This window comes from Microtus pennsylvanicus, chromosome 12 (genome assembly GCF_037038515.1).
Source record: "Microtus pennsylvanicus isolate mMicPen1 chromosome 12, mMicPen1.hap1, whole genome shotgun sequence".
Classification (NCBI taxonomy): domain Eukaryota; kingdom Metazoa; phylum Chordata; class Mammalia; order Rodentia; family Cricetidae; genus Microtus; species Microtus pennsylvanicus.
In genome coordinates, this window is record NC_134590.1 from 4879354 (window position 1) to 4903683 (window position 24330).

Genomic DNA, 24330 nt, shown 5'->3' on the forward strand with positions numbered 1-24330 from the left:
CGGGTACAGGAGCCCGGGTGTGCTGGCTGTCCTAGCTCCCTCTCCGGTTTCCAGAGGAAATGAAGATGTGTTGTGTGCGGCACAGAAGCGCAGGGGTTAAGAGCAACCACAAGCCGCTCAGAAGACCTGGCCTGCTCTCTCCTGCAACCAAGCTTGACCACATCCTCACTAAACCTCCATGACATGCAGGGAGCATGGACTGGAGGAGACATCTGACAGGAAACCTAAGCTGGGAAAAGCACCCTCCCGAGACTCGGTGTTCTCTTCAGAGCACTCGCCAAAATGGCCTTGTTGCACCCAGTTATGCTGTGTTCCCTGGTCTACAACACACTTTAATTCGGAAAAAGGTAACAGAGCCTGGGTCGCAACAGGCAGGTGCTGTCCTCACACCCAGCGAGGAGAGAGGCAGGTCTGGAGGACGCTCAACACCCCAGTACTTACCTAATGAGGTCTATGGTTTCTGAGTAGACAGCGTACGCCGCCTTTGCTGAGCTTTCTGACTCCGTAGCCATCCCACACTCAATAAAAGACAGGACGGCTTCCAAATACTTGAAGGCCTTTCCAGTCTTGTCCGCCTGTGGGGGAAGACACAGGCTCTGTGAGACCACAGGGAGTGCCCGCTCAGTTTCTTACCCACACATTCTGCCCTGGAACTTCTTTATGTACTCCTGATTAGAGAGACATGAAAAAGAACAAACAGAACAGATGAATAGCCATAGTGGTCAGCTCTGACCTATGGAAAGAGTCTTCTAGCAGAAATTCACAAGGAAAAAGAAAGAAATCCTATATTAATATGACTCTTGGAACTTCACCAAACAAAAGGGCACAGCCCCATTAGTGGCTGTGATCCAGTCACTCACAGGCTACCTCCGAGAAGCAGGCGAGCCAGCATCCAGAGCAGACATGGGTTTCCTTGTGGAGGTTGAGGCTTATCATCTTGTATAAAATATCTCACTGATCACTTGATGACTTGGAGCCCGACAGACTATTAATATCCTTGGGCATGTTGGTGTTTTTGTAAAAGGACATGCCCTGGGCCAACAAGGACAAACTCTCGAAACCCCCTCAAGGAAATGTGTGAATATGAACACACTGGATACTGGTGGCTTGCCACCATCCTGAAGACACAGTGCGTCACTTGATCTTGCTGAGTGGCATGGCCAGTTCAGCTGAGCGCTAACGTGGCAAACGGTCCGTTTCCCTGCACGTGGCATATGTAACACACACTGAGCACATCTGGCTAACATGGGTCAGCTTGTAGGTGTTGCTAATGCTCCCATCTGCTGTGTTCCAAAGGGGAGAAAACAGCAAAGATGCACGTGGCAAACAGGCTGATCCCTCTCAAGCTGCTCTGCCGCTGTGTGCCAGGGGCAGGGAAACGGCTCTCCCCTGCTACTGCGATCAGCATCTTACCACCACTAGAGGGATAAACTGGTGTGTCACACGCACGTCTTTCAGACACTTCAAAGCTCTTCTGAATACCCACGCAGTCCAAAGCTAATGGTGTCTAAGGTCAGGTAAGCTTTTGGTATCTGCCTATAGTGCACAGTAGTCGCACCCAATGGAAAGAGTTGTGCAGCTCCTGCAGCAGCCTGGCACTGGAAAAGAGGCAGCAGAGAACACAGCGCTGCTTGGCACGGGATGAGCTGTCACACCGCCCACGTATGGGATAGCGGCAGTGCTAGGGCCAAAAGGGGATTGCAGAGATCCCTCACAGCACAAGGACCATTTTATCAGGGAACCCACAACCTGGAGTAGAAAGGCATAGGCCAAAGTTACAATGGGCAAAAGGGGACAAAGTCACAAAAAGCCAACAGGTTTGCATGTGGCTCCAGAGGCAGTCTGTCCAGAGAACCTTCCAGGAGGCTAATGACATGGCCCAGTGGGCAAAAATGCTTGCTCTCAAGCCTGACGACATGGTCTGACCCCTGAGACCCCCACAGTGGACAGAGAGAACTGACTTCTGAGAGCTGTTGCTGACTGTGGCACAACCCTCACCCCAATAAATGTAAGACTCAGGGCACATGTGACCCCACTAAATTGCTGCACGGACATAAGACCACACTTGATGTCTACAGTTAACAGCAAACCATCCCCCTTGCAGAAGTTCAGAGGCTCACAGGTTAGGAGAGTTGCTGCAAGTGAGGACATGTTTATAGCCTGCACTGGCCACTGCCTTCCCATGGCCAACTATCATGCAAAAGATCACTGTGGGGTGCAAACAGGCTTCCTCACCTTGTACAGTGTTGAGGGTGGAGACAGACTGATTTAATAATAATTCATTTTGTGCATCTCAAGGATGAATGTAGTGAATTGGGGGGAAAAAGCATGAAACCAACATCCCATAGACCAACTTCCACTCAGTTTGTAAGTCTGTATACAGTCAGACTGCACACTGTCCCCCTAAACGACCTGGGGCCTCAGTCATGAAGACCCTGATTATCCTGCTCACATTACACTGTGGCTAACAGCAGCCATACCCCACCCCAGAACCCACTGTCACATGGTCCTCCCACCTGCTGCCCCATCCATATACGCCATGGTGGGGAACATGGCAGAACAGAGACCCCAGTTTAACCAAGGACATAAAACCAAGACTGACCATTGCCTCTGCTTTGGACTTCAATTTTTTAGCCTCCTTCATATGAAAATCAGCTTGATGTCTGCAAAAATAAGGAAGAAACGCAGGTGTGAGTCATACAAACCGAAAATGTCTACCTGGGGCAAGAAAAGATGAAAAAGGAGAAAGTGGGGGGGAGAAACAAAGCGGGGAGGGGAATAAAGGGAGTGAAGCAGGAGAAAAGGGGGTGGGGTGAAATAAAGGCAGTAGTGTTGGACTGGGGAAGAAGGGGTGGGGGAAGCGGTAAGGGGAAATAGGGGAGGAGGAAAGAGGGCGCTTACCTGTCAGGCTTCGCTTGTGGCTTCCCTGGTTTACAGTTACCATTTGGCAAAGAAGGCACTGGGAACGGGTTTGCAGGTTCTCCAGAAGACCCCTTGAAAACACATGCACATCACCCCCTCAGCAGAGAGGATCACTGCCCCAGCAGTAATCAGTGTGCCCAGTAAGTCAGACGGTGGTTGAGCTAGGGATTTAACTGCAGCTACAGGGGAAGAGCAGGGAACACCCAGCGAAGCAGTCTCCCAGCCCCCAGCACGCCCCAGGCTAACTGGAAGCCAGGTCTCCTGACTTATTTCCCATTACGATCAATAACTGAAGTATCCAAGAAGAACTGAACTAACCCATTTCTCAAGCCAAGCATCTGAACCTGCGGTAGAAATGCATTATGAAGGCGAGTCTGATTTTTCCTCTGGTTTGCTTTAATAAAGGGCCCCTACCCCATTTGCTCTTTAAACCCAGCTCGAGGTTGTCAAACTAAAACAGACCAATGTCCTGGCCACCCTTGTTCTGCCTCGCCCATCGCTGCTGCTTACTTTGTGCTCCGAGCCCCTGGCCTGCACTTTTCTGTGCTTGGGAACGGAGGAGTCCTTGTTGCCCTTGGTACTGCTGGCACTTTTGGGAGGATCCTGACCACAGGCTTCTGCATCCGGCTTTGACCTCTTGTGTGCAGTTTTGGTTGACTTCTGGGAGGAGGAAGACGACGAGGAGGAGGAGGAGGATGACACAGGTGGAGGAGGAAGCATTTCCTTTCTTGAGGACTCCGAGGAGGGCCTGGGAGTTCTGGGGAGCAAGGGCAGTCAAAGCAGAATACACATCACATTCTGTCCTTTGATTGCGCTGCAGAAGGGTCAGGTTTGAGGTCTCACAACCTGGAGTTTTCACTAAGCTGGAAGTCTCTGACCACCCCATCTCTCATCTATCTGCGCTTTACCCTGACAAACAGGCAGGCTGGGCTACTGGTGCCACCCCTGTCACGCTCCTGCGCCCGCTGCTATGCTCCCCCTGCCCGCCCCACCCCGAAAATGCCCTTGTGTTTGCCAAGTCTCTCGTGAGGAAATTTCTTGAATAAGCCTGAGAGAGAAAGTAAGTTACTGTTTATGGTCACACCGCCTTGACACTGCTCTGACATCTGCCGTGTCTCTTGCACTCGCACAAAAGCCGCGTAGCTCGCCTCTAAGGCAGGCACTGAGCCTGAGCTACCCCAAGTCCAAGCAACACCCAGTAGGAGGAACCCAGGGCTTTGAGCAGATTTTCCCCATTTTCTATCCTGCTAAAATAGCAATAGTGTTTTCTTCTCTGTCCCTATGCCTACACAGTAGTAGGGATTAAATCAGTCTAGGACCTCATTGCCTACTATACACTGGCAAGAGAAATCCAGCAAGAGACAGCTGGGAGGCAGAGCACCCTGCTTAGCTGGTCCCTGAGCTCACCCTCAATGCCACTATAAAGAGTAATCCTCGGAAATGCTCCTTAGTGGAAATGTTTTCGCTAAATCTAGGTTTGCTGATAGGAGTGCCAGTTCTCACGAGGCCTCTGTGGACGAGACCTACGCGAATGAACCATTAGCTCACAAGTCACCAGTGCCAGGGTGGGTTCTGGTGCAGGAGAAAGCTCTCTGTCCTGTCACCCCCAAGGCCAATGAGCTGCCCCAGTTGATCCCACCTGCCTTACTCACTTTGTCTTGGAAGACTCAGTGTGGGAAGACGAAGACGAAGCACAGTGTGAGGGGACATCCTTCTGCAATCTGATTTTCTTGCTGTCACGGTCTGTTTCTGGGTCACCCTGTTATTGTAAGGGAATAAGTACAGTTGCCTGTTAGAAGCCACCATACAAAGGGAGAAGAAGTACAGAAGTGGACGCAACGACCTAAAGTGACTATGGGGACATCTGTGCAGACGGTGCCCTCACCCACACTTGTGAGGCGGTGGAGAAAGCAATCTAACAAAGTAATGGGCTTGGGTGTGATGCGGTCAATGTGCACATAATACTTTGATCAGTACCTTCTCCTGGCCGCCCTTGATGCTTGTGGGTTCCTTTTCTACTCTATGACCATATGGGTCCATATAGATGATCAGATAGACCCCATCATGTGTGTATATATTTATCTCCTGCTTTGTTATTCATGTGTGTGTCCCCTCTTGTTGTAATAGGAGCGGCGGGCCTGCGTCCCCAGCACCCCGGCCGCCTGCTAGCCTAATGTACATGCATGAGGACAACAGTTCAAATCCCTAGAGCCCACATAAAAAGCTGGCATGATTGTTGCACATGCCCCATGGAACCCCAGTGTTCTAGGGAAGGGGAGGAGGGGAAGGAAGCAGGAGGATTTCTGGGGCTGGGTGGCTGCCAGAACTGATTCCAGTGGAATAAGGCTAGCTAGGTAGGAAAACCAAACTTAGGAAGAAGGAAGGGCTCAAGAGAGAGATGCGAGCCAGCCACCAGAAAAGCAAGATCCTAGCAGACAGGTAAAGTGGCGAGCCATGTGGCAAATAGAGATGAATAAAAATGGGTTATGCTGTAAGAGCTAGTTAGTAATAAGCCCAAGCTATAGGCTATACATTTTGCAATTAATATTAAGCTTCTGTGTGATTGTTTGGGACCTGGCAGTCAGGACAAAAGAAAAGCTGCCTCCATTTACAGTGGACCGGGCTTTACTTCTCCCTGGCTAGGCAGACACGGGCAATGATGTGATGACTTCAGACAGCCTTTACTGCCACATGGCAGCAAGAAAGGAAACCTAGAAGACGCTAATAAATTCTATGGAATCAGACTTTACCCTTAATTTGTAAGGACAAAACCTGGGGAAGGTGAGGGCAAGAAAGGACAAATGGACTTTGGGTGGAAGCCAAAGGCAGAAGTAACCATCCCAAGCACAAGAAACACACCTTTTCCTGTCATACGCCATGACTTCCCTTTCTCTGTGGACATAAAGGAGGATATACATACACTGATCCCCTCACCAGAGGTGATGGTGTCCTGCTTAATCAAACAGTCATGTTAGAGCAAGGCTACAGTGAACTCCTTCATTTCGTTATTCGTTGAAATGACCAGTAAGAAAGTCCGCCTGCTTATCTAAGCATACAACTGCAATCCCAACACGTGGGAGGCTGTAGCAGAAGGATCTTGGCTTCCGGGCCAGCCTGGGCTATATGGTGAGAACAACACAATGACAATATCAACAGAGCTCCCACGTATTTGCATCCCGTGTATGCGGATGGATGGAATAAACCATCATCTGCAGAAGAGGCAAGCACATAGTAGGACTCCATGAGGAGCTCGGTGTCTGCTAGGGTGCTTATAGAATGCTTCTAACTTCAGGTTTCTTTCAAATCAGAGAGGCATGCTCCTAGCTTAAGAAAAGAAAGTGGATATTAGTACTTTAATGTCTAAACTGCAGCCAATAGCTTGGTGAGTACTCAGTTCAAGATGGCGAACAATGAGGGCTGATGAGAAGCCAAGGACAATGGCACGGGGTTTTGATCCTACTTAGTGTGCTGGCTTGGTGGGAGCCTAGCCAGTTTGGATGTTCACCTTCCTAGATATGGACAGAGGGAGGGAGGACCTAGGACTTTCCACAGGGCAGGGAACCCTGACTGCTCTTTGGACTGGAGAGGGAGGGGGAGAGGAGGGGGGGAGGGGGAGGAGGAGGGGGGGAGGGGGAGAAGGGTGGGAGGAGGGGGAGAAAAATGGGAGGCTGGGAGGAGGCGGAAACTTGTTTTTTTTTTTTCTTTTCTCAATAAAAAAACAAATGCTAAGCAGATCGTAAAAAAAAAAAGAGTATTTACCTAGTTTCTCTGTCGTGCCTCGTGAGCTGTTCCTAACCTAGTCCCCTCGGGGGCCACTTCTGATGGCTGCATCACAGCCGTTAGCACCACGGCCCTTTCCTGTTGCCTGGCTTTTAGTTTGCATGGCTAGGGATTGAATCCAGAGCCTTAATAAATACTAGGGAAGTCATCAAACCCTGAGCCCCAGTCATGCCCTGCCATGTGTTCTCAGACAGTCTCATGAGTACTAAGTCTAAAAACACGTGTGAGTCGTCTGAGAATTTTTGCTAAATCTCGTAAGAGGAGAGGGATAAGTTCTGTTAAACAAACTTCATGAGTGTGAGGACTTGGAACGCTCTCCAGTGTCCCCGACTGCATCTCCAGAACCCTTTCTAACAGTCACACTGAAAATGAGGTCTTCACAATCTAAATTTGAGAAGAAGCAGTCCCAAGTTAAAAAAAAGAAGTCAGTATGACCTCTGCCCCAGAGTCAGGGTCCCAGGTTTGCATAACAAGTGACCCACTGGAGCCAGGGAGGCTTGAAGGGTAGTCACTGTGCTGACGCACAGAATGAATGAGGTACGCAATTCCTCCCCCATGGTGTCCAGGAAGTAACACAGAAGGACAAACGTCTCTGAGGGGTAAACACACAGCAGCTGGCTTTTTATTCACACCAGTCTGAAGGCTTCTCAGGCAAGCTGCTAATTAATGACATACTTCAGGCAAGGATTCCTGGCTGCCTTATCCATGCTAGCCACACTCGGGGCACACCTCAACAGTTCCTCTACCCAGGCACCAGTTTTCCTGAGCAGAGCCCACGTAAGGCTGCGCTCCACTGCTCCCAATCCTGGGAGCATCACCACTGTCTAGGAATTTCAAAGCACCAGAGTTCGGGAGGGCTACCTACTGTCACCTGTGGGGGGGGATGGGGGGAGGTTGGCGACTATAATGTAGTCAGGCTTGGGAGGTCGTTATTACAGCCAGGATTGAAACCAGTGGGTCCCATCTGGACCTTTCTCAGACAGTCAGACCCCCAAGCCATATCTCTGGGTGCTTACCAGAGCTTTGTGTATAGCGTGAGGACATGACATCTCCAAAGGAGCTGAAGGGAAGGTGTCTATTGCAGATAGGGAGAGACCGTGGGAGGGCAGAGAGTGAGAGGAAGGGAAGCCACAGAGAGCAAAAAGGAAAAGGAAGCCAAGAGGAGGGGACCAAGGGCCTAAGAGTGCATGGCCCAATGGCAGGGTTCTATAGGAATCAGAAGCTGGGGACAGAGTAGTAGACAGGAGAGAGCTGCGAGGAGCCAGGATGTCCTGACGCTGAGCGCCTGGTGGCCAGCATACTAACGGACGCAACAGTTAGCGTTTGTTCTGCGTTTCTTTTGGATCAGACACTTTGAAAAACTCAATTAAGTGAACCTAATTGAGCTCAGTTAAAATGAAGAAATCATAACTTCTCCATGTGCTGAACAAAATGATTCCCTGGGCCTGACCTAAAAAAGCTTCTCTTGAGCCACGTCTGGAGGCTCGCGTTCCAAAGGGCAGGAACTGTTCTCAGAGATGAGGAGAGGAGCTAGCCTAGACCCCACTGAAGTCTGGGTCTCTAACAAGGCAGCACAGGGAGAATACTCCCCTCCGCTCCAGGGAAGAGCAGAAGAAAGGCAGATGGTTACTGCCCGAGACCAGGGAAGCTAAGAGGGGGAGATGATGGGAGGCTTGCCGGCAGGAGGGGGTACACTAGGACATCCTTGACACCCGCTCTAAGATGCAGGGTCACGTTTTCCTAAACAGGCCCACCACAAGTTCCCTGACAGACAGACATGCACGCACGCACGCAAACAGAAACAGACATAGACACGCCCTACACTACGTCTCATTCTGAAAGCTTTCAAATCTTTCTGGCTAGGTGGTGCAGGTCTTTAATTGGTAGGCAGGAAGAGGCTGGTGATTTCTGTGAGTCTGAGGTCAGCCTGCTCTACAGGGTATGTTCCCGGACAGGCAGGGGCTACACTATCTTTCACCACCACCCCCCAAAAAAGACTTTCTGGCATGCAAATCCACCCTCTTCTGGCTCAAACAGCATCTCCGGCAAGCACCTGAGTCACCCCAAAGATGCGGTGGTCACACGCACTCTCACGTCACCCTTTTCAGTTTGCTAGAGCCCTGCCGTGTCTCCAGGGGACAGCAAGCTCCACGGCCCTTCCTGTGCTCATGTTCCACAGGTGAGCGAGACATGTTTCCTATGCTCGAGAGGGCTAAATCCTACCCTCATCAGCGAGACAGTTTCATATGCTCGAGAGGGCTAAATCCTGCCCCTCATCAGCGAGACAGTTTCATATGCTCTAGAGGGCTAAAACCTGCCCCTCATCAGCGAGACAGTTTCATATGCTCGAGAGGGCTTAAATCCTGCCCCTCAACAGCGAGACAGTTTCATATGCTCTAGAGGGCTAAATCCTGCCCCTCAACAGCGAGACAGTTTCATATGCTCTAGAGGGCTAAATCCTGCCCCTCAACAGCGAGACAGTTGGCCCCTTTTGTGCCAGATCTAGGCAGACAGTCAGAGAGCCCCCCCCCCCCCGGGAAACGCTCCCCAGTCTTCCCTCATCACAAAAAAGCAAAAGAAGAGAGCCAAGCTCAACAATTAGAATAAGGCAGGTGCTGTCCAAACTGGCAGCATGTCTAATACAAAGTCTCAAATAAGGCAAGTTTCCCGTGAAAACCCGTACTAAAACACAGACGTCCAGTGGTCTGCAGCTCAACCCTACCAGTTCCCTCTACTCAAAACCTCCTGCCCACGTGTCAATAAACAGTTCCAGTAACACACCACGCGTCATGAGTGAGAGCAATTCTTTCAAACATTCACAATACTAATTCTCATTCCAGTTCATGGAAGACCTTAATTTCCCAGGACAAAACATCATGTCAGAGAATAAACAGTGATCTCTGCATACACAAAAATGTGCCCTTGGAGAGCTGCAGGGTGCAGAGAAAGCAAGCGCGGGGGTCCCTGCCACGAACAAGAACCGGCAGAATGGGAAGTGGGTGCAGGCCAGCAGAACCCTGGCCCTGGCGCACACCGTCAGGCGTGTCTCCGTACTCACCTTTCTCTTCTTGGTTACTCTGCTGGAGCCGTCGCTGGTTCTCTTCTCAGAGTCCTGCTTCCTTGCCGCCAGCAGCTGCTTGTCTTCCGCTTTCCTGGGGTGACCGCCCTTCCCCAGGGGCTGGGGAATCCGAGTGAGAAGGTCTAGGGTTATCTTCACCACCAAGCTCGTTGGTGGTTGAGTGTCCTTGAGCGGTGAGAGCAATTTGGTGTCTCTCAAGGGTACCAGGAGTCTGTCTTTTTGGCCGTCCTCCTGGACGATCACCGCCTGTCGGCAGCCGCTAGTCCTGAAGCCGCTGACACCGCTGCTGCCCCTGCCACTGTGGGGTGGACCCTGGCTCTCAGTCAACGAGACAAGAGCAAAGTGCTCAGAGTTCCTGTTCCCAGCATTGTCCTTTGGAGGCTGAGGACCTGAGGGGGCCTTGGAGGGGGCCGGGGAACCCTTGTGCTTCCTCCTCTCATTAGGGGTGGGCACAGCTGCCTGTGGCTTGGGCACAGTTGCCTGTGGTTTAGGCATGGGCCCTTCAGGCTTAGGCTCCCTGCTGCCCACAGAGCGTGGCCTGCCTTTCGTCTTCACCTTGGGTTTGTCTTTGGAAGTCTGTTCTTTTGAGCCATAGGGAAGGGGCCCTGGGTCACTTTCGGCAGGCCCGCTGCCCTGGGGCTCTGCCTGGCCAGAGCCCTTGGCAGGTTTTCTGGGTTGTTTGGTTCCGACAGTTTGCCGAGGTGGGGGCTCCTGCTGGGCAGGGGATTTCTGGCAGCTCCTCTTCCCAGGCTGGGGCCCCTCAGTGGGACCTCGGAGGGTTTTGCTGGAGCTCTTAGGGGGAGGGTCTTTGGACTCAGGGTGCTGCTGCTCAGTGCTGCGGTCTCCATCCTTACTCTCCTGGCGCCAGCGTGGAGACTCAGTGCTTGCGCGACCCTCGAGGGGCACTGGGGGCTGGCTGACCTTGGTCAACCAGTTGTCCAGCTGCCACCTGTTGGTTGTCGGAGGCTCGGGCTAGAAACCAAGATGGAGAAAAGTGTTATTAACTCTTCTTCTGTGTTAGCAGTCCCGTCATACAGGACTGTCCCCAGGAGAACTGCTCATTCTGAGCCTAGGAATTTACCTTCTAATCATCCCCCTCAAATTATAAATCACAGTCTTTAATGGTTTAGAATAATCTTAGCAATTTTGCAATTTGAGAACTTTGGTCAGTAGGTATTAATTAATAAGCTATTGGCAACTTCTGAGATGTCTTTGTAGTACGTCTTTTGTCCTGATGTCACAACTTGAACAGAATGAATGAACATGTATTGACCTGTAATGCAGGGGACAAGGAATAAAAACCCCTTTTTCAATTGATAAGGATCCTTGCCTAACACTTGACTTCTCTTAGTTACTTAAAAACAGTAATTTATATGTGATGGGATCACCACTAATATAACAGATCTGATTTCCGAACTACAGAGAGCTATGGTGAAGGCACGTCAGCAGGGACACAGCATCTTTCACTACAGGCAGCCAGGTCTGAAGCTGCGCTTGCTGCCAAGCACAAAGACAAGATCCGCAGCAGACAGACAGACAACAGTACCCATTTTTACCCAAACAATTGATAGGGCAGATGGAGTTCCTAAAACATCCTGTGACTAAAACTGTTGCTGCTAAATTAACTATGGATGCATGCCATGCCAGGAGATATTTGGTCATTTTTTTGCACACATATATATATATATATATGCATATGTGTATATATATGCATATGTGTATATGTGTATGTATATATATGGTGACTTACTTTCATATATTTTTAATATTTTATTTTGTAATTTTCTCATTTAAAATGTTTTTATTCTGATACATTTATAGCATGTATATTAATTATATTAAAGGGGGTAGGTAATACTGAATACAGATGGCCAGAAGAGGGTGTAAGATTCCCTCACAGTGGGAGCTGCGAACAGCCTGCTATTAACTGCTGAAAACCCAAGTCTGGTCCTCGACAAGACCATCTCTATCACTACATGAATTACAGAACATATGGGAAATGCCAGTGATGACAGAGTGATGATTATATCTTAGAAGGCACCATATATCACTCACTTGCTCTGTTTCTCCTTCCCCAAGACCCACTCTTATTGAAGTGAACAGTTAAACCACACACAGGCCACCAGCGCTAACTGAAAGGTCTGATACATGAGACTTAACTGATTAGATCACGGATAAGAGCCATCCAGCCGGTTGAACCAAATATAATCTTAATTTTGTTTAACTTGCTGGGGAACAAACGGAAAGCCTGTGCCTGGCAGGCTGGTGCTCTATCACTGACCTTTACCCTCAGCCTCAGAGTGGAAGTTTTTCAAAGGGAAGATGGCTGACAGTATACCAGATAATCCAACTCTCCAAAAACATGCTGTATGGATGCCATTTTGGTCAGGCTGGGCCAGAAGTAAGATGGTGTAGCTTCTTGGGCTCACAGCGGGATAACACCACCAACAAGAAGCCAGCAGAGAAGCCAGGAGGGTTCCTGTAGGCAGAAAGGGGCTGGGCTCTTTTCTGTTTACACTATACTGCTCCTAGGGCAACAGATCTCTTGTCCAGCCTCCAACTTACACCAGCTCACCCAGGTGTTCATTTAAATTTCAGCAAGAGGGGAAAATGACTTCTATAATGTACAGAGCATGCTATCACATGGAAACACAGTGTTATTCTAACGCAACAAGGTGGTTAAGCGTGTGCAGAGAAGAGAGCAGCAGAGTGGCTGCTTGCCACGATTTCCTACTTAGACTCATGGCTTTTGGTAGCACAGTGGCTCAGTGAGCTGATAAAGCTGTGTGGCAGAGTGCCCTGAAACCAAACCCTTCCCACCACTCCTTAGGAAAGGCTGGGACAGGACAACACCTCCTGTTACAGCTGCAGCCCTACCAATTACTGACGGGCTGCTCTGAATGTATTCACGTGTGGACGCAAAGGAAGAGTTGTTCCCGCAACCCCACCCCTAAGAGAGTCCCTGAAGGGGTGTCCTGGTTACAGAAATAGCATACATTGACTTCCACTGTGGTCTTGAAGGTCCAGAAGGGAGTCCTATGGCCCACTTTTTTACACAGTAAGCCCGAGTGGTATGCCCAACTAGGAGAAAAACTAGAAGCTCTTCCTCCAGACACTAATGGATTTGCAAACGTGGCTGCTAAAGGGGCTAGGAATTATTTAGGTTGAGATGTTTGGATAAAAGATTTGGTTAAAGCAGACTATAACTTTCTAACAGATAAAATCAAAGTTTGGCTTTTCATTTTTCTCTTTCTCATGTACCCTCTCAAAGGTGGTCAACCTAAATGATGAGAATGCTTCACGAATAAAAGGTACCAAGCTACGTGGCTGACACAGGCAAAAATTATGGGTTAATGCAAGATATAAGGGTTAATAAGAAGCCTGAGCTAATAGGCCAACCAGTTTATAGTTAATGTAGACCTCTGTGTGTTTCTTTGGGACTGAATGGCTGCCCAACCAGGTAGGACAGAAACCTCTGGCAACAAATGGTGCCAACATGGACAACTAAATGCACTTAGAACCTGAGAGAGCGCTTGAGAAGTAATTCTAAGACACATACACAGGCACACAAAGTTTAGCGAGTTTAAGAGAGGTCTTCCTGACTCAGCAAAAATCACACGGCTCCTTTAAGGTTTCCTGGTTTGTGTTAGTTGCACAAACAGCTCTGGCTCTTTCAGGAGACCAAGCATTTAAATGGTGTTTCCAAGAAGTGTGTTACAAACTGCTTAATGGTGTGACATAGACCTCTTCCACTGACACTAATGCAGTAACCTACTTAGGACAAGTTTCCTTTCTAAAAGAGGACGGAGCACAACCACTCTTGGGAAGCGGCACTAAGCTGCTGCAGAGGAAGCTGTGGTGCCCGTGTGTCCACTGCCAAGCACTAGACCTTGGGAACGGTCGCCCACCCCAAAGCCAGCATGCTGTCATCTTGGATTGCCTTTGAAGGGGCCGTGCTACCTCGGGAGCCGGGGTTTCGAGGGGCTCGTTCTCCTCGGTGTCACTGGAGCTGCTCTCAGTCTCGGAGTCCGAGGAGCTGTCGGACGCGCTGCTCTCTGACTCTGCACTACTGGAATGTGCTGACACCACTGGTTCGGGAAGCGGCTGTGGGGCGCTGCAAAGCAAGCAGAGGTGCGATCAGAGGCTCCCCCTTGCCTCTGCCCATCCACCTGCTCCTAGAAAGCAAAAGCGCCAACGCTGGCTTAGCATCCGGTGGTCGCAGACTGTGTTAAGAGGAGTGACATCAAGCCGGCCTATCACCTGCTGGATGATAGAAACAATACCTATGCTGGTAAACCAGAGCCTGGACAGCCGAAGGCGTTTTCTAAATAAACTCTTATTAGAGCACACCATCGACTGCTGTCTCCGAGGCCACCTGTGCTGGCTTTTGTGCTGTGACAGCACAGTTAAGCAATTACAACAGAGAGTTCCATGTCCCACAGAGGCTAAAATATTCACTATGTGGCTCATAAGATTGCTGGCTCCTACTACATACAGCTCAAAAGAAGTAAAGGAAAGGCTAATGTGTAAGCCGCCCTGTTTTCTCTACACAGGACCAGACACCGCTGAACACAGAGAGTTCCTGGGCAGGGTGAGCTCAGAAGCGGCCCAGTCACTTCCTGGTGGAGTTAGACAATGGGCCATTCTTTATGCCTAGCTGGGCAAGAACAACTCCAAGTCTTACGAGTCGGCCATTAACTGTCGGTCCATGAGAAAACATACAGATCAGGGCTAGGCATAGAGTTTCAAACCATATGCAGTCTTAGCTGCCCTAAATGGCAGTAGCTAAAGCAGACATCTTTAACGTTTTGAAACCTCCCGACGATATTCTCAAAACAAACCCTTATTAAATAATAAATAGTGTAATAAAAATCCATGGGCTGGGCTCGTCACAGGGACTCCATCAGTGCTGAGTCAGCGGGAGGAGGGGGAGTGGGGTGCACCAGTGACAGGGGAAGGCACCCCTGGGAGGGAGCTCCTGCTCCAGCCTTTCTGGCATCTGGGTTCACTGCTGCCTTTTCCTTGGCTTTTATAATAAATAGACCAGTTTGTCATGTTTTATGAGTCAACATGAGCTACTCGAGATGTTAACAAGATTGGATATAAATAAATGGGCTAGGTTACGAACCGTGAGCTGTATGGTGAATGCTTCCTTTACTATTACATCACTGCTACTGACACCAGGTCCTTTCTGGTGACCTTCTCTCTAGGTGGCTGGGCGCCCTGCAAGTCTGTGAGGGACAGGTCGTTTTCACCTTACATCATCTTATTTAGTACCAGGGGGGAAATACGACAAAACTAGTTCAAAAAATAGCTTCCAATTCCCAAACACAGAACATTACTTTTCTAAACAGGGCCTACTCATTTGAAGGTAAATTAATGAGGCTCCCCTCACATTAAATGTCCTGGGAGTCACATTTTAAAGCAGCCAGATGAAGAAAAGAGAAACCCCGGGAACAATTCTCTTTGTCAATCAGTTTCCAGTTTTGAGACACTCATAGATGAGGCTGGGACGGCAGCTCCAGGGACTCTGTTTCCACACCCCAGCACCCGGACCATGCAGCCACACCTGACTCTCAGGGGAGAGGGCTGAGTCAAGAGCTTGTGCTTGGAAGGCAAAGACTTTACCAACTCTTGACGCCTTCCACGTTCCCAGGGTTAAGGACCTCCCTCCAGTTCCCAGCAGCTGACTTGGGTTTTGGCTACAGAGGAACTGAGTCCGCCTTTACTCTCATTTGGTTTAGGTGTGTGGCAGGGGTCGGCGGGGAGGGCCGTGCACACAGTACCTTGGAGGTGCAGATGGGGATGGAGGTTTCTCTGCAGCCTGGACATTAAGAACAGAAACACTGGTTAGGACAAGCAGCCGGGGTGCATTCGGTGGACTCAGAAGAGTTCTTGGTCTCTGAGTTCAACACTCACTTGTTCCGTATCGCTGTCTTCACTGTCGCTGAGCTGCAGGTCATCCTCAAGCATGCTGGGAAAAACAGATAGAGGAAAATTGAGAGAACCCCTAATAACTTGGGGGGCATTTAAATAGTACATGTGCTTAAAGACACTGAAGAGAAACAGGGCAGGGATAAACTGGAGGCTTGCTTTGCTTGCTTACTCAGATCAATTTTCTAAAACTCAAGCTTTACCATTTTAACACTGGAAGCAGATCAGCCAAACTACAGAACTTCTGGCAGCCATGTCTAATCCGCCCTGAGACTGTGCCCTCAACTCCTTCAGTGAGAGCATCCACACAAACAGAAAGAGAAGATACATGAAGACACACACACACACACAAACAGCTTTCTCCCATGGCCGCTAAGAAAGTTAATAATAATAAATGATTATCATAACATGCTGATACTGAACTAATGGAGAGTATTTATTTTTTATTCATTTGTTTTTTGAGATAGGATTTCTCTGTAGCTTTGAAGTCTATCCTGGCTCTAGCTCTGTAGATCAGGCTGGTCTCGAACTCACAGAGATCCACCTGCCTCTGCCTCCCAAGTGTAGTAATTAAAGGCCTACGCCACCACTGCCCAGTTGAATGTAAGTATTTAACAATGTTAAGCACACAAAGCCCCAAGACGACCAAATGATTCTTTTCATTTTTGTCCAGAGGGCACTGTTAATACTGAGCACTGTTTTTCACAGGCAAAAAAAAAAAAATCATTCTCTTTTGTCTACTTGGATACAAACCCATATCAATGTTCTGTTAATTTAATTAGTAACATAAATGGCCCTGTTGCTGGTAAGATATTTTAATCTTACAGCTACTGATTCTGGCAGGGAAAATAAAGTCAGTTCATTCCCTGACACTTCTCTTGCTGCATACTGCTAGGCACACTTTCTCCAGGGGACCTCAAATATTGAAGGCAACAATCACTCACTGTTCTCCACAGCTCTCTCCAAGTTTATAGGCGAAACCATTTTTTTAAAGGAGGGAGAAAAATGGGGGGGGGGGGATCTGGCATTTTTAGTGTCCCAGAAAACAAATTAAAAATCCTTTGATAGCTCTCAAAACACCTCTTCAGTAACATGGGCTTAAGTTCCTACTGCAGCACCAGGAAGGAGGAAGGCATGGCTCCTTCGGGAAGCCCTGGTAAAACGCTCTACATTTTCTAATGGGAGAAATGACAGAACTTCATGAATGACCACATGCATGTGACTTGCTAATTCCACCAAGGAACTGTTTCAGCAGCGAATGCGCTAAAGCTGTCTGTGTACGATTTCTATAAGGAGAACTGAGGCTGGGTGCGCTGTGCAAGCTCACGCGTCTACCCAAGCACTCGGGAGGCAGAGGCAGACCCATCTCTGAGTTCAAGCAAGGCCAATCTGGTCTACAGTTTCAGAACAGGTAGTAGGGCTACACAAAGAATACCTGTCCAAAAAAAGAGGAGGAGGAGAACGAAGAGGAAAGAGAGAAAAGAAAAATTTTAGGTACTTATAAGTTGAAGATCTCACTCAATGTTTATCAAATAGAAACTGAATTCTTATTTTACCACGGCTAGAAAACACGGCCTTCAGTCATGGGACTTGGCAGTTGGCCATCAGAATGGTATGACAAACAAAGTTACGTAACAGGTTTGCCACTAAGCTGGCTGGGCTAGGGGACAGAGCAAAAGGTATTATATTTGCAGGAAAAAACTCACAAGGTATAACACAACGGGGAGGGGGAATCCTGGCCAAGTTGGCCATGTGTCGTCAGGATTAACCACAAACAACAGACCTACAGGAAGAAACCATGCCCCTTAGCTACTGGGTTTCTTTTGTACGAAACTAGAAACTAATCTTTCTTAATTTTCGGTACCACAAAAGATCCTGTAACCCTACCGCACTCCCATCCACAGCAGAGAATTAAAAAGTTCATTTATGTTTCCCCCTTGCTACGGAATAACACCTAACTTCTGTGGATATAGTCTCCTTAAGTCAGTAAAGGCGCACGCAGGGAGTTCGAGCTCATCTAGAAACACCAGGCACCATGGGAGTTCTCCTTCCAGAAGTCCTAGAGGATGACAACATGTCTGCTGGTATAAAATCTATTCAAGTCTCAAAAAGTGGGCCAGGTCTCGGGGAAGGAAGACTGACTGCATAAACACGGACCTTAAGAAATCATTTTAATCACTTATGTAAGCTATTAGTGCAATATATACACTCAGTGTTTCCTATGGCCTAAATCTGTGAGTATAATTTATTTAATAAAGAACTGAAAAAGCTGGCTAGAGCTGGGGTGGTGGTGCACACCTTTAATCCCAGAGCTCAGGAGGCAGAAGCAGGATCTGAGTTCAAGGCCAACTACAAAAGGTCTACACAAACAAAATGTCAGTGAAATGGTTCAGAGGGTAGAGGTAGCTGCTTGCCAAGCAGGTTGACTGGAGTTGGACCACGTGGTAGAAAAGGGGACCCATGTCTGGCCTCCACACTGTCACCACTCTGTGCACAGTGGGTAAGTAGGCGGGCAGACAGAAAAATGTTTTGAAGAAGAGGAGGAGGAGCAGGGAGAGGAGGAGGAAGAGAAGGAGGCACGTGCCGTTAGGTGGGAAGGTCGGGGCAGGGGGCAGAAATTGAAGCTCAACTTCAGAGAAGAGCAAGTTCAAATTCCAGGCCAATCTGGACTACATGAAACTTCTCAAAAAGACAAAAACAAAGACCTAATGTAGCTCATATGATAATCAGCAGACAGAAGTACACCGTCAGAGTCTGCTGATCCAGCCGTAAGTAACCACAACCCTTCCGGAACACAGTTTAGGACAGATGTGGGTGACTCAGCACACGTCAGGATGCTGCCAGGAGGCAGGCAGTGGGGAGTCGTTTCAAACTTTTAATAAGAAACGTGTATAAACACCCAGTTTGCTTAAAAATCATAATAAAACCTTGCTTAATAGGGGAAATTCATGAGTGCCATTATGATTTTCCAGAAGGAGAATCTCTACAGTTGCAGAAAATGGAGCTTGGGCACAAGAGAGGAGTCAGCTGCTGTCTCCTGGTTGTTTCATCAGCAACTGGGTTTGTGTGCTATCTGTGAGGGAACTGGTCCCTGAACACGGAGGGTGAGAGGAAGCACAGCTGGGTAAGGACCTCTACATGAGAGCTGCGATCTCCCTGAGCCAGTCCTCCTCCTGTGCCTAAAACCTAGGTCAAGAGAGCAGCAGCCCCCAGGGATGGGCCCCTCCTTATCCATCATGAACCCCAGGGATGGGCCCCCCTCCCCTTGTCCATCATGAACCCCAGGGATGAGCCCCTCTCCTCAACCATCATGAACCCCAGGAATGGTTCCCCCTCTCCTTGTCTATCGTGAACCCCAAAGATGGGCCCCTCTCCTCGACTATCATGAACCCCAGGAATGGTCCTCCCTCCTCATCCATCATGAACCTCAGGAATGAGCCCCCTCTCCTTGTTTATCATGAACCTCAGGATGTGCCCCCTCTCTTTTTCGGTCATGAACCCCAGGGATGGGCTCCCTCTCCTCATCAGTCACGAACCCCAGGGATGGGCTCCCTCTCCTTGACCACTGTGAATTCTTCTGAGGCAAAGTCGAAGACATTTCCACCTTCATGTTCCTGAACCTAGAACACGGCACACACTAGAGTGCTGGCCCAAGGGCTACTGCTGTAGCTTGGTGAGAGAACTCTTACTTAGCGTTCATGAGGCTCTCCCTGGGCTCAATCCCCGGAAAAGACGGACAAGAGGTGAGAGTCTGGGAAGATGGGGAGAGGAGAGGAAAAGGCAGGAATAAAGAGGTAGCCGTATCACAGAGTTATGCCCACAGACCGTGTGGTGGTTTAGAGGCAGAAATGGCCACTTTACAACCCGGACCTGAGATGAGAGAGGGTCCATCCCATGGCCTGAGATTCCTTTCGCTCTGGCCAATCTATTTGACATGACAATCAGAGGACCTGAGATCTATGGGAAATGAAAAAAGACCTCAATTTAGCATAAATCAGTAACTACTGGGGTGAGTGTGCTGATCCCCCAGAAAATAGAGTAATTTAACCCTTCAGCACTGATCCGATGCCGCCTCCAAGCTCCCAGGTAAAGCACTCAGCACCAAATGTCCCATACCCATGCTGCTCAGAAGGAGCCCAAATGCTGCAGAAACGCATCTCTGGACCAGAACCTACGGTAGGCACATTGATAGGACAGGTGAGGTGACCTGGGATGTCAAAGGGTCAGACACCCCTGGAGCCTCTGTGCAGATGCCTTCTGCATTCCCGTCCTCCAGCAGAATGCATGGCTGTGGGCAGGCTCTGGCAGGCATGCTTCCGTGAGTCAGCCCAATGTTCCTGTGCAAAGACTCAGAGACAAGCCTTGCTTTCTTGTCCATTTCCTAGGACTGGGCTTCTCCAAGGCTTACTCTGCAAATAGCCAACACCAAAGAACCCCAAACTATTTAAATAAAATCAATTTATGGCTTAGCTTTTAGTACCATTTTACTTGAGAAAGAGCAAGCTAAGAGCAGTGATCTGTAACCGGTAAGTCCTGATGGTGACAGTGGCTATGTTAAAATGGTAGGGACAGAAGTGACTGCCAGTGAACATGTGAGGATATGTATCATTACTCAGCTCCCAAACGACCTGGGGACAGTGGAGGCGGAACTCCAAGACACCCCAAGTTCCACAAGTTGACAATTTACTCTGACTTCTGTTCCCTTGTTTGTTTTTCAGACAGGTTCTCACTATGTAGCCTGGGCTGGCACAGAACCCACTGGCATTTGCTGCCTGGCACTGGTTCTTTTACCTTTTGGAGACAGGTTCTCACAATATAGAACGAACTATCATCAACCCCTAATGCTCCTCACCTCAGCCTTCCGGGTACTAGGATTACAGAACCACCAACTCTGACTTCTGGTTCCTTTTTGAAATAGGCCAGAAATATGGGCAATAATCGCCTTATGGGAAGAGTGGGAAGTTGCAGATTCTCAAGAAGAGGGTAGCACATATCATAAAAACAACAACAACAACAAAATAGGATCTTAAGCCATTATAACAAATGCTGGAAGAAGGAAAAGAAATGAGGGAGGGGGAATGGAGGGAGAGAAGGGAAGAGAAATGGAGGGGGGAAGGAAAAGGGAGGAGAAATGGAGAAGAGGAAGGAGAAGTGGAGGAGAGGAGGGAGAAGGGAGGAGAAATGGAGGAGAGGAAGGAGAAGTGGAGGAGAGGAGGGAGAAGGGAGGAGAATAAAGGAGAGGAAGGAGAAATGGAGGGGAGGAGGGAGAAGGGAGGAGAAATGGAGGGGAGGAGGGAGAAGGGAGGAGAAATGGAGGGGAGGAGAAATGGAGGGGAGGAGGGAGAAGGGAGGAGAAATGGAGGGGAGGAGGGAGAAGGGAAGAGAAATGGAGGGGAGGAGGGAGAAGGGAAGAGAAATGGAGGGGAGGAGGGAGAAGGGAGGAGAAATGGAGGGGAGGAGGGAGAAGGGAAGAGAAATGGAGGGGAGGAGGGAGAAGGGAGGAGAAATGGAGGGGAAGCGGCAGCAGGAGGAGAAAGGCTAGGATCCTTACTGCCCTTCAGTGTAAAGCTCTGGTTTCCTCCTGGAACACGTAAGATGCTCCCTTCTATATGCAAGTTAACAGTCACTGTGAACACCATAGCCCTAGGTTCTCAATCACTTGACCCAGTGTCCCAGGAGCCAGGTGCAGAGTGCTCAGCAGTGATGGCAGCGGCAAAAGTCGGCCTGCAAACCTACAAACGAGAGCACAGGTGTGTGCACCCGTGGTCCTGAAGCAGAGGGGGAACACCTCAACAACAATAACATAAACTCCCGCCTGACATAGTTTCCACAGTTTGTTTTTGATGATAATTGTCCACCAACGACACATTCAGTTAGAGCTGCCAGTGAGAATCCAGGTAAAACATCTCCAACAGTATGTGCTAACTTTTTATGAAATGGGAAGAGAAAATTTATTGTCTCACGTCGATCTGATTTAAGTTAACAAACTGTGTCGTCAGACCTCATTATAAAGGACACATTTGGGGACTGGGTGTAAGTGTCCAGACGTTTGAACAAGGCCCACAATTCAATCTCCTGTACGACAGTAAAACAACACATAAGAAACAAGGAAAGGCAGGAAGGCTGGAAGGCCTAGAGCCCTTTGGCCGACAGAAGTCCCACTCTGGTGGTTAGAATACACACACAGCACACAGCACTCCCGTCTGGACCAACATAATAAAAACTAGCCCTACTGAGATAACCTGAATACTCAGGTTTATCTACGAGAATGCCGCCGCCGCCTCCTCCTGAATCCCAGCTTTCCCTCTCCTGAACATAAATTTCCAGGGAAGTCAAGCTTCAAATGGGAGTTCAGAGCCAATAAATAAATAAGTGAGGGAACGAACCTCTCAGTGCGGGGGACAGGACGCAGCACCACAGTAACAGTGAGCGAAGGTATGGGCACAGCAGCACCCCAAGGGCCTGCCAACTGCCCTGGACTCCAGAAAGGAACCGTACAAAGGACACGATAACCTCGGGAAGAGGAAACACTCGGTGTGCTGTCCTGCAGCTGCTTCACGTCTTGGAAAGGAAGTGGACTGCAAAGCCGGCACCAATGAGTACACAAACCCTCCCTGAACGTGGAGCAGACAACAGCACTGATACCTTATGGGATACCGCCGGGGCTCTGCTGAGAAAGGGTCCCTGAAGAGAGTAACTAAAGCTTAAGACGGGCCCACACAGAGCAGTGTTCAAACACACACTCCGTGTGGGCGGACACGAGGAGAGTTACCACCTTGCTCTCATTCTCTGTTTTTATGTCCGCTCTTCTTTTAACGAGCTGCTTCTAGATCTAGCAGGATGAAAACTGATTTTTTAAAAGTCACAGTATGAACAACCGTGTAATTATCAATTCTGATGTGCAAGGGACAGCAGACTATTACAACACTCCACCTGCCACCCCGGCAGCCCGAACACACACGTGAGCCTGGATGCTGTCACGGGGTCAAATTCGTCACTAGCTCGAAGAAACCCACCACACTAAATGAGAATATTGTGGCCTAAATTAACTCTCTCTCCACTAAAGGCCAGTGCATAAGTGAATGACTTCCTCTGTTCGTGAGGTCCGTTTCATTTTGGCACTTTGAACCCAGTACCCTGCTGAAACCGCACAAGCTTTACTACCTATCTGCCCAACCGCCTTGCCTCCCATCCTCACCCGCCCCTGAGCCTTTACCCCTCTCCCTGAGCCTCCTGAGAATGCCTCAAGTACTTGTTTCAAATATCAATTAGCACTTTCTATTTAGAAAATTCCGCCACAGGATTATAAATTCATTTGCAATGGACTTTCGAGCTTCTCTGAGTTCCGTGGTTGCTAGGCAGTTACTAGGACACTAGGCCGAGGGTGATGGGCAGGGAGGAAGTGACTTCCGCCTACTGCCAGGCAGCTTCTAGGGTGCAGCACCCAGTCAGCTTTGATGCTTCACCCACAGACCAGGAAGAGTTACTTCCTGCCCTCGGTACCACTGCTCTGTCCGTTCTGCCCCCTGCTGAAGGGAACGCCGGGTGAATCCTGAGTTTCAGTTTTCCCTCCTGGATGCGCCAAAGACAATGGCCAGGCCCTTCTCTGGTGACCAGGGCTGAATGCCCAGCATCCAATCATCACAAACAGAGCGGAGTCTGATGGCCTAGGACATCTCAGAGACGCTCATAGCACTGATCCTTGGCCCAGGCTCCTCCTCCTTTCTTGCCATAGTCTAAGGCGGTGATTCAAAACTGCCAGCAAAATTCCCCAAAGTGAAAAAACAAAACAGAAAGGGGAAACACGAGGGACATGGGTCTGTTTGCGGTCGAGGACTCTCAGAAGCAGAAGCGCCTCATGCACCAGACCATAATAAAATCTGTTCTGACCAAGACCCCATCCTTCAGACAATGACATTTTATCTATCAAAACTCTTACGTTACTGTTCATTTTTCTATGTTGAAATGAAAAATCACTCCACCAAGGAGCTGGTCTTTGGTGACAATAACTTAGCCTTGTCTTCTCGTCAGTCACAGTGACATGCAATAATCTCTTCCACTCTATTCGGATCTTAGCAATGCCTATCCTCCAAAACACGGAACAAAAAGAGAAGAAACAGGCTGCAGAGATGGCTTGGCTGTTTTTCCCCTGAGGACCACAGTTCAATTCCCAACACCCACATGGTTCACAACCATCTACAGCTTCAGTTCCAGGGTATCTGACGCCCTCTCCTGGCCTCCTCGGGCACCAGGCATGAAGACGATGACTCTGGACTCTGAACTGAGAGCACCTGACAAGTCAGTGGCAACTGAGACACGGAGGGAGGGAGGAGCCTGAGCAGGTCACCTCACTGGGTTCCAAGCAATGACTTCTGGGGGAGGGGGGGTAAAGAAATAGTAATTTGATACTTTGAGAAAATAAATTGGGTCAAAACGTTGAATTAAACATCTACAACGTGAGATTAAAGTGTTCCAAAAACCCAGAATACATTTAGATGTGCCTGGCCTGGATAAGAACATCTGGGTGGCAGAACAAGCTCCTGCTATTAAATAGGCCAGAAAATAGCAGAAAACCTCATTCCACACATCCCCCAAATCCAATTCCCAAAGCTAAA

The 24330-nt window shown here is 49.0% G+C and overlaps 1 protein-coding gene across 6 annotated transcripts in view; it reads right to left on the reverse strand.

Moving 5' to 3' along the window:
• Aff1 (ALF transcription elongation factor 1) overlaps nucleotides 1–24330 on the reverse strand; it is a 151326-nt gene that overhangs the window by 3843 nt on the left and 123153 nt on the right. For all 6 annotated transcript variants that reach the window (XM_075943945.1, XM_075943943.1, XM_075943944.1 and 3 more), the window contains 9 exons: nucleotides 15701–15755; nucleotides 15568–15605; nucleotides 13742–13895; nucleotides 9761–10753; nucleotides 4575–4681; nucleotides 3433–3679; nucleotides 2902–2993; nucleotides 2603–2663; nucleotides 442–575 (listed from right to left, as the gene is read on the reverse strand). In XM_075943945.1, the coding sequence (XP_075800060.1) occupies nucleotides 442–575; nucleotides 2603–2663; nucleotides 2902–2993; nucleotides 3433–3679; nucleotides 4575–4681; nucleotides 9761–10753; nucleotides 13742–13895; nucleotides 15568–15605; nucleotides 15701–15755 (1881 nt within the window). The remainder of the gene's footprint in view (nucleotides 1–441; nucleotides 576–2602; nucleotides 2664–2901; nucleotides 2994–3432; nucleotides 3680–4574; nucleotides 4682–9760; nucleotides 10754–13741; nucleotides 13896–15567; nucleotides 15606–15700; nucleotides 15756–24330) is intronic.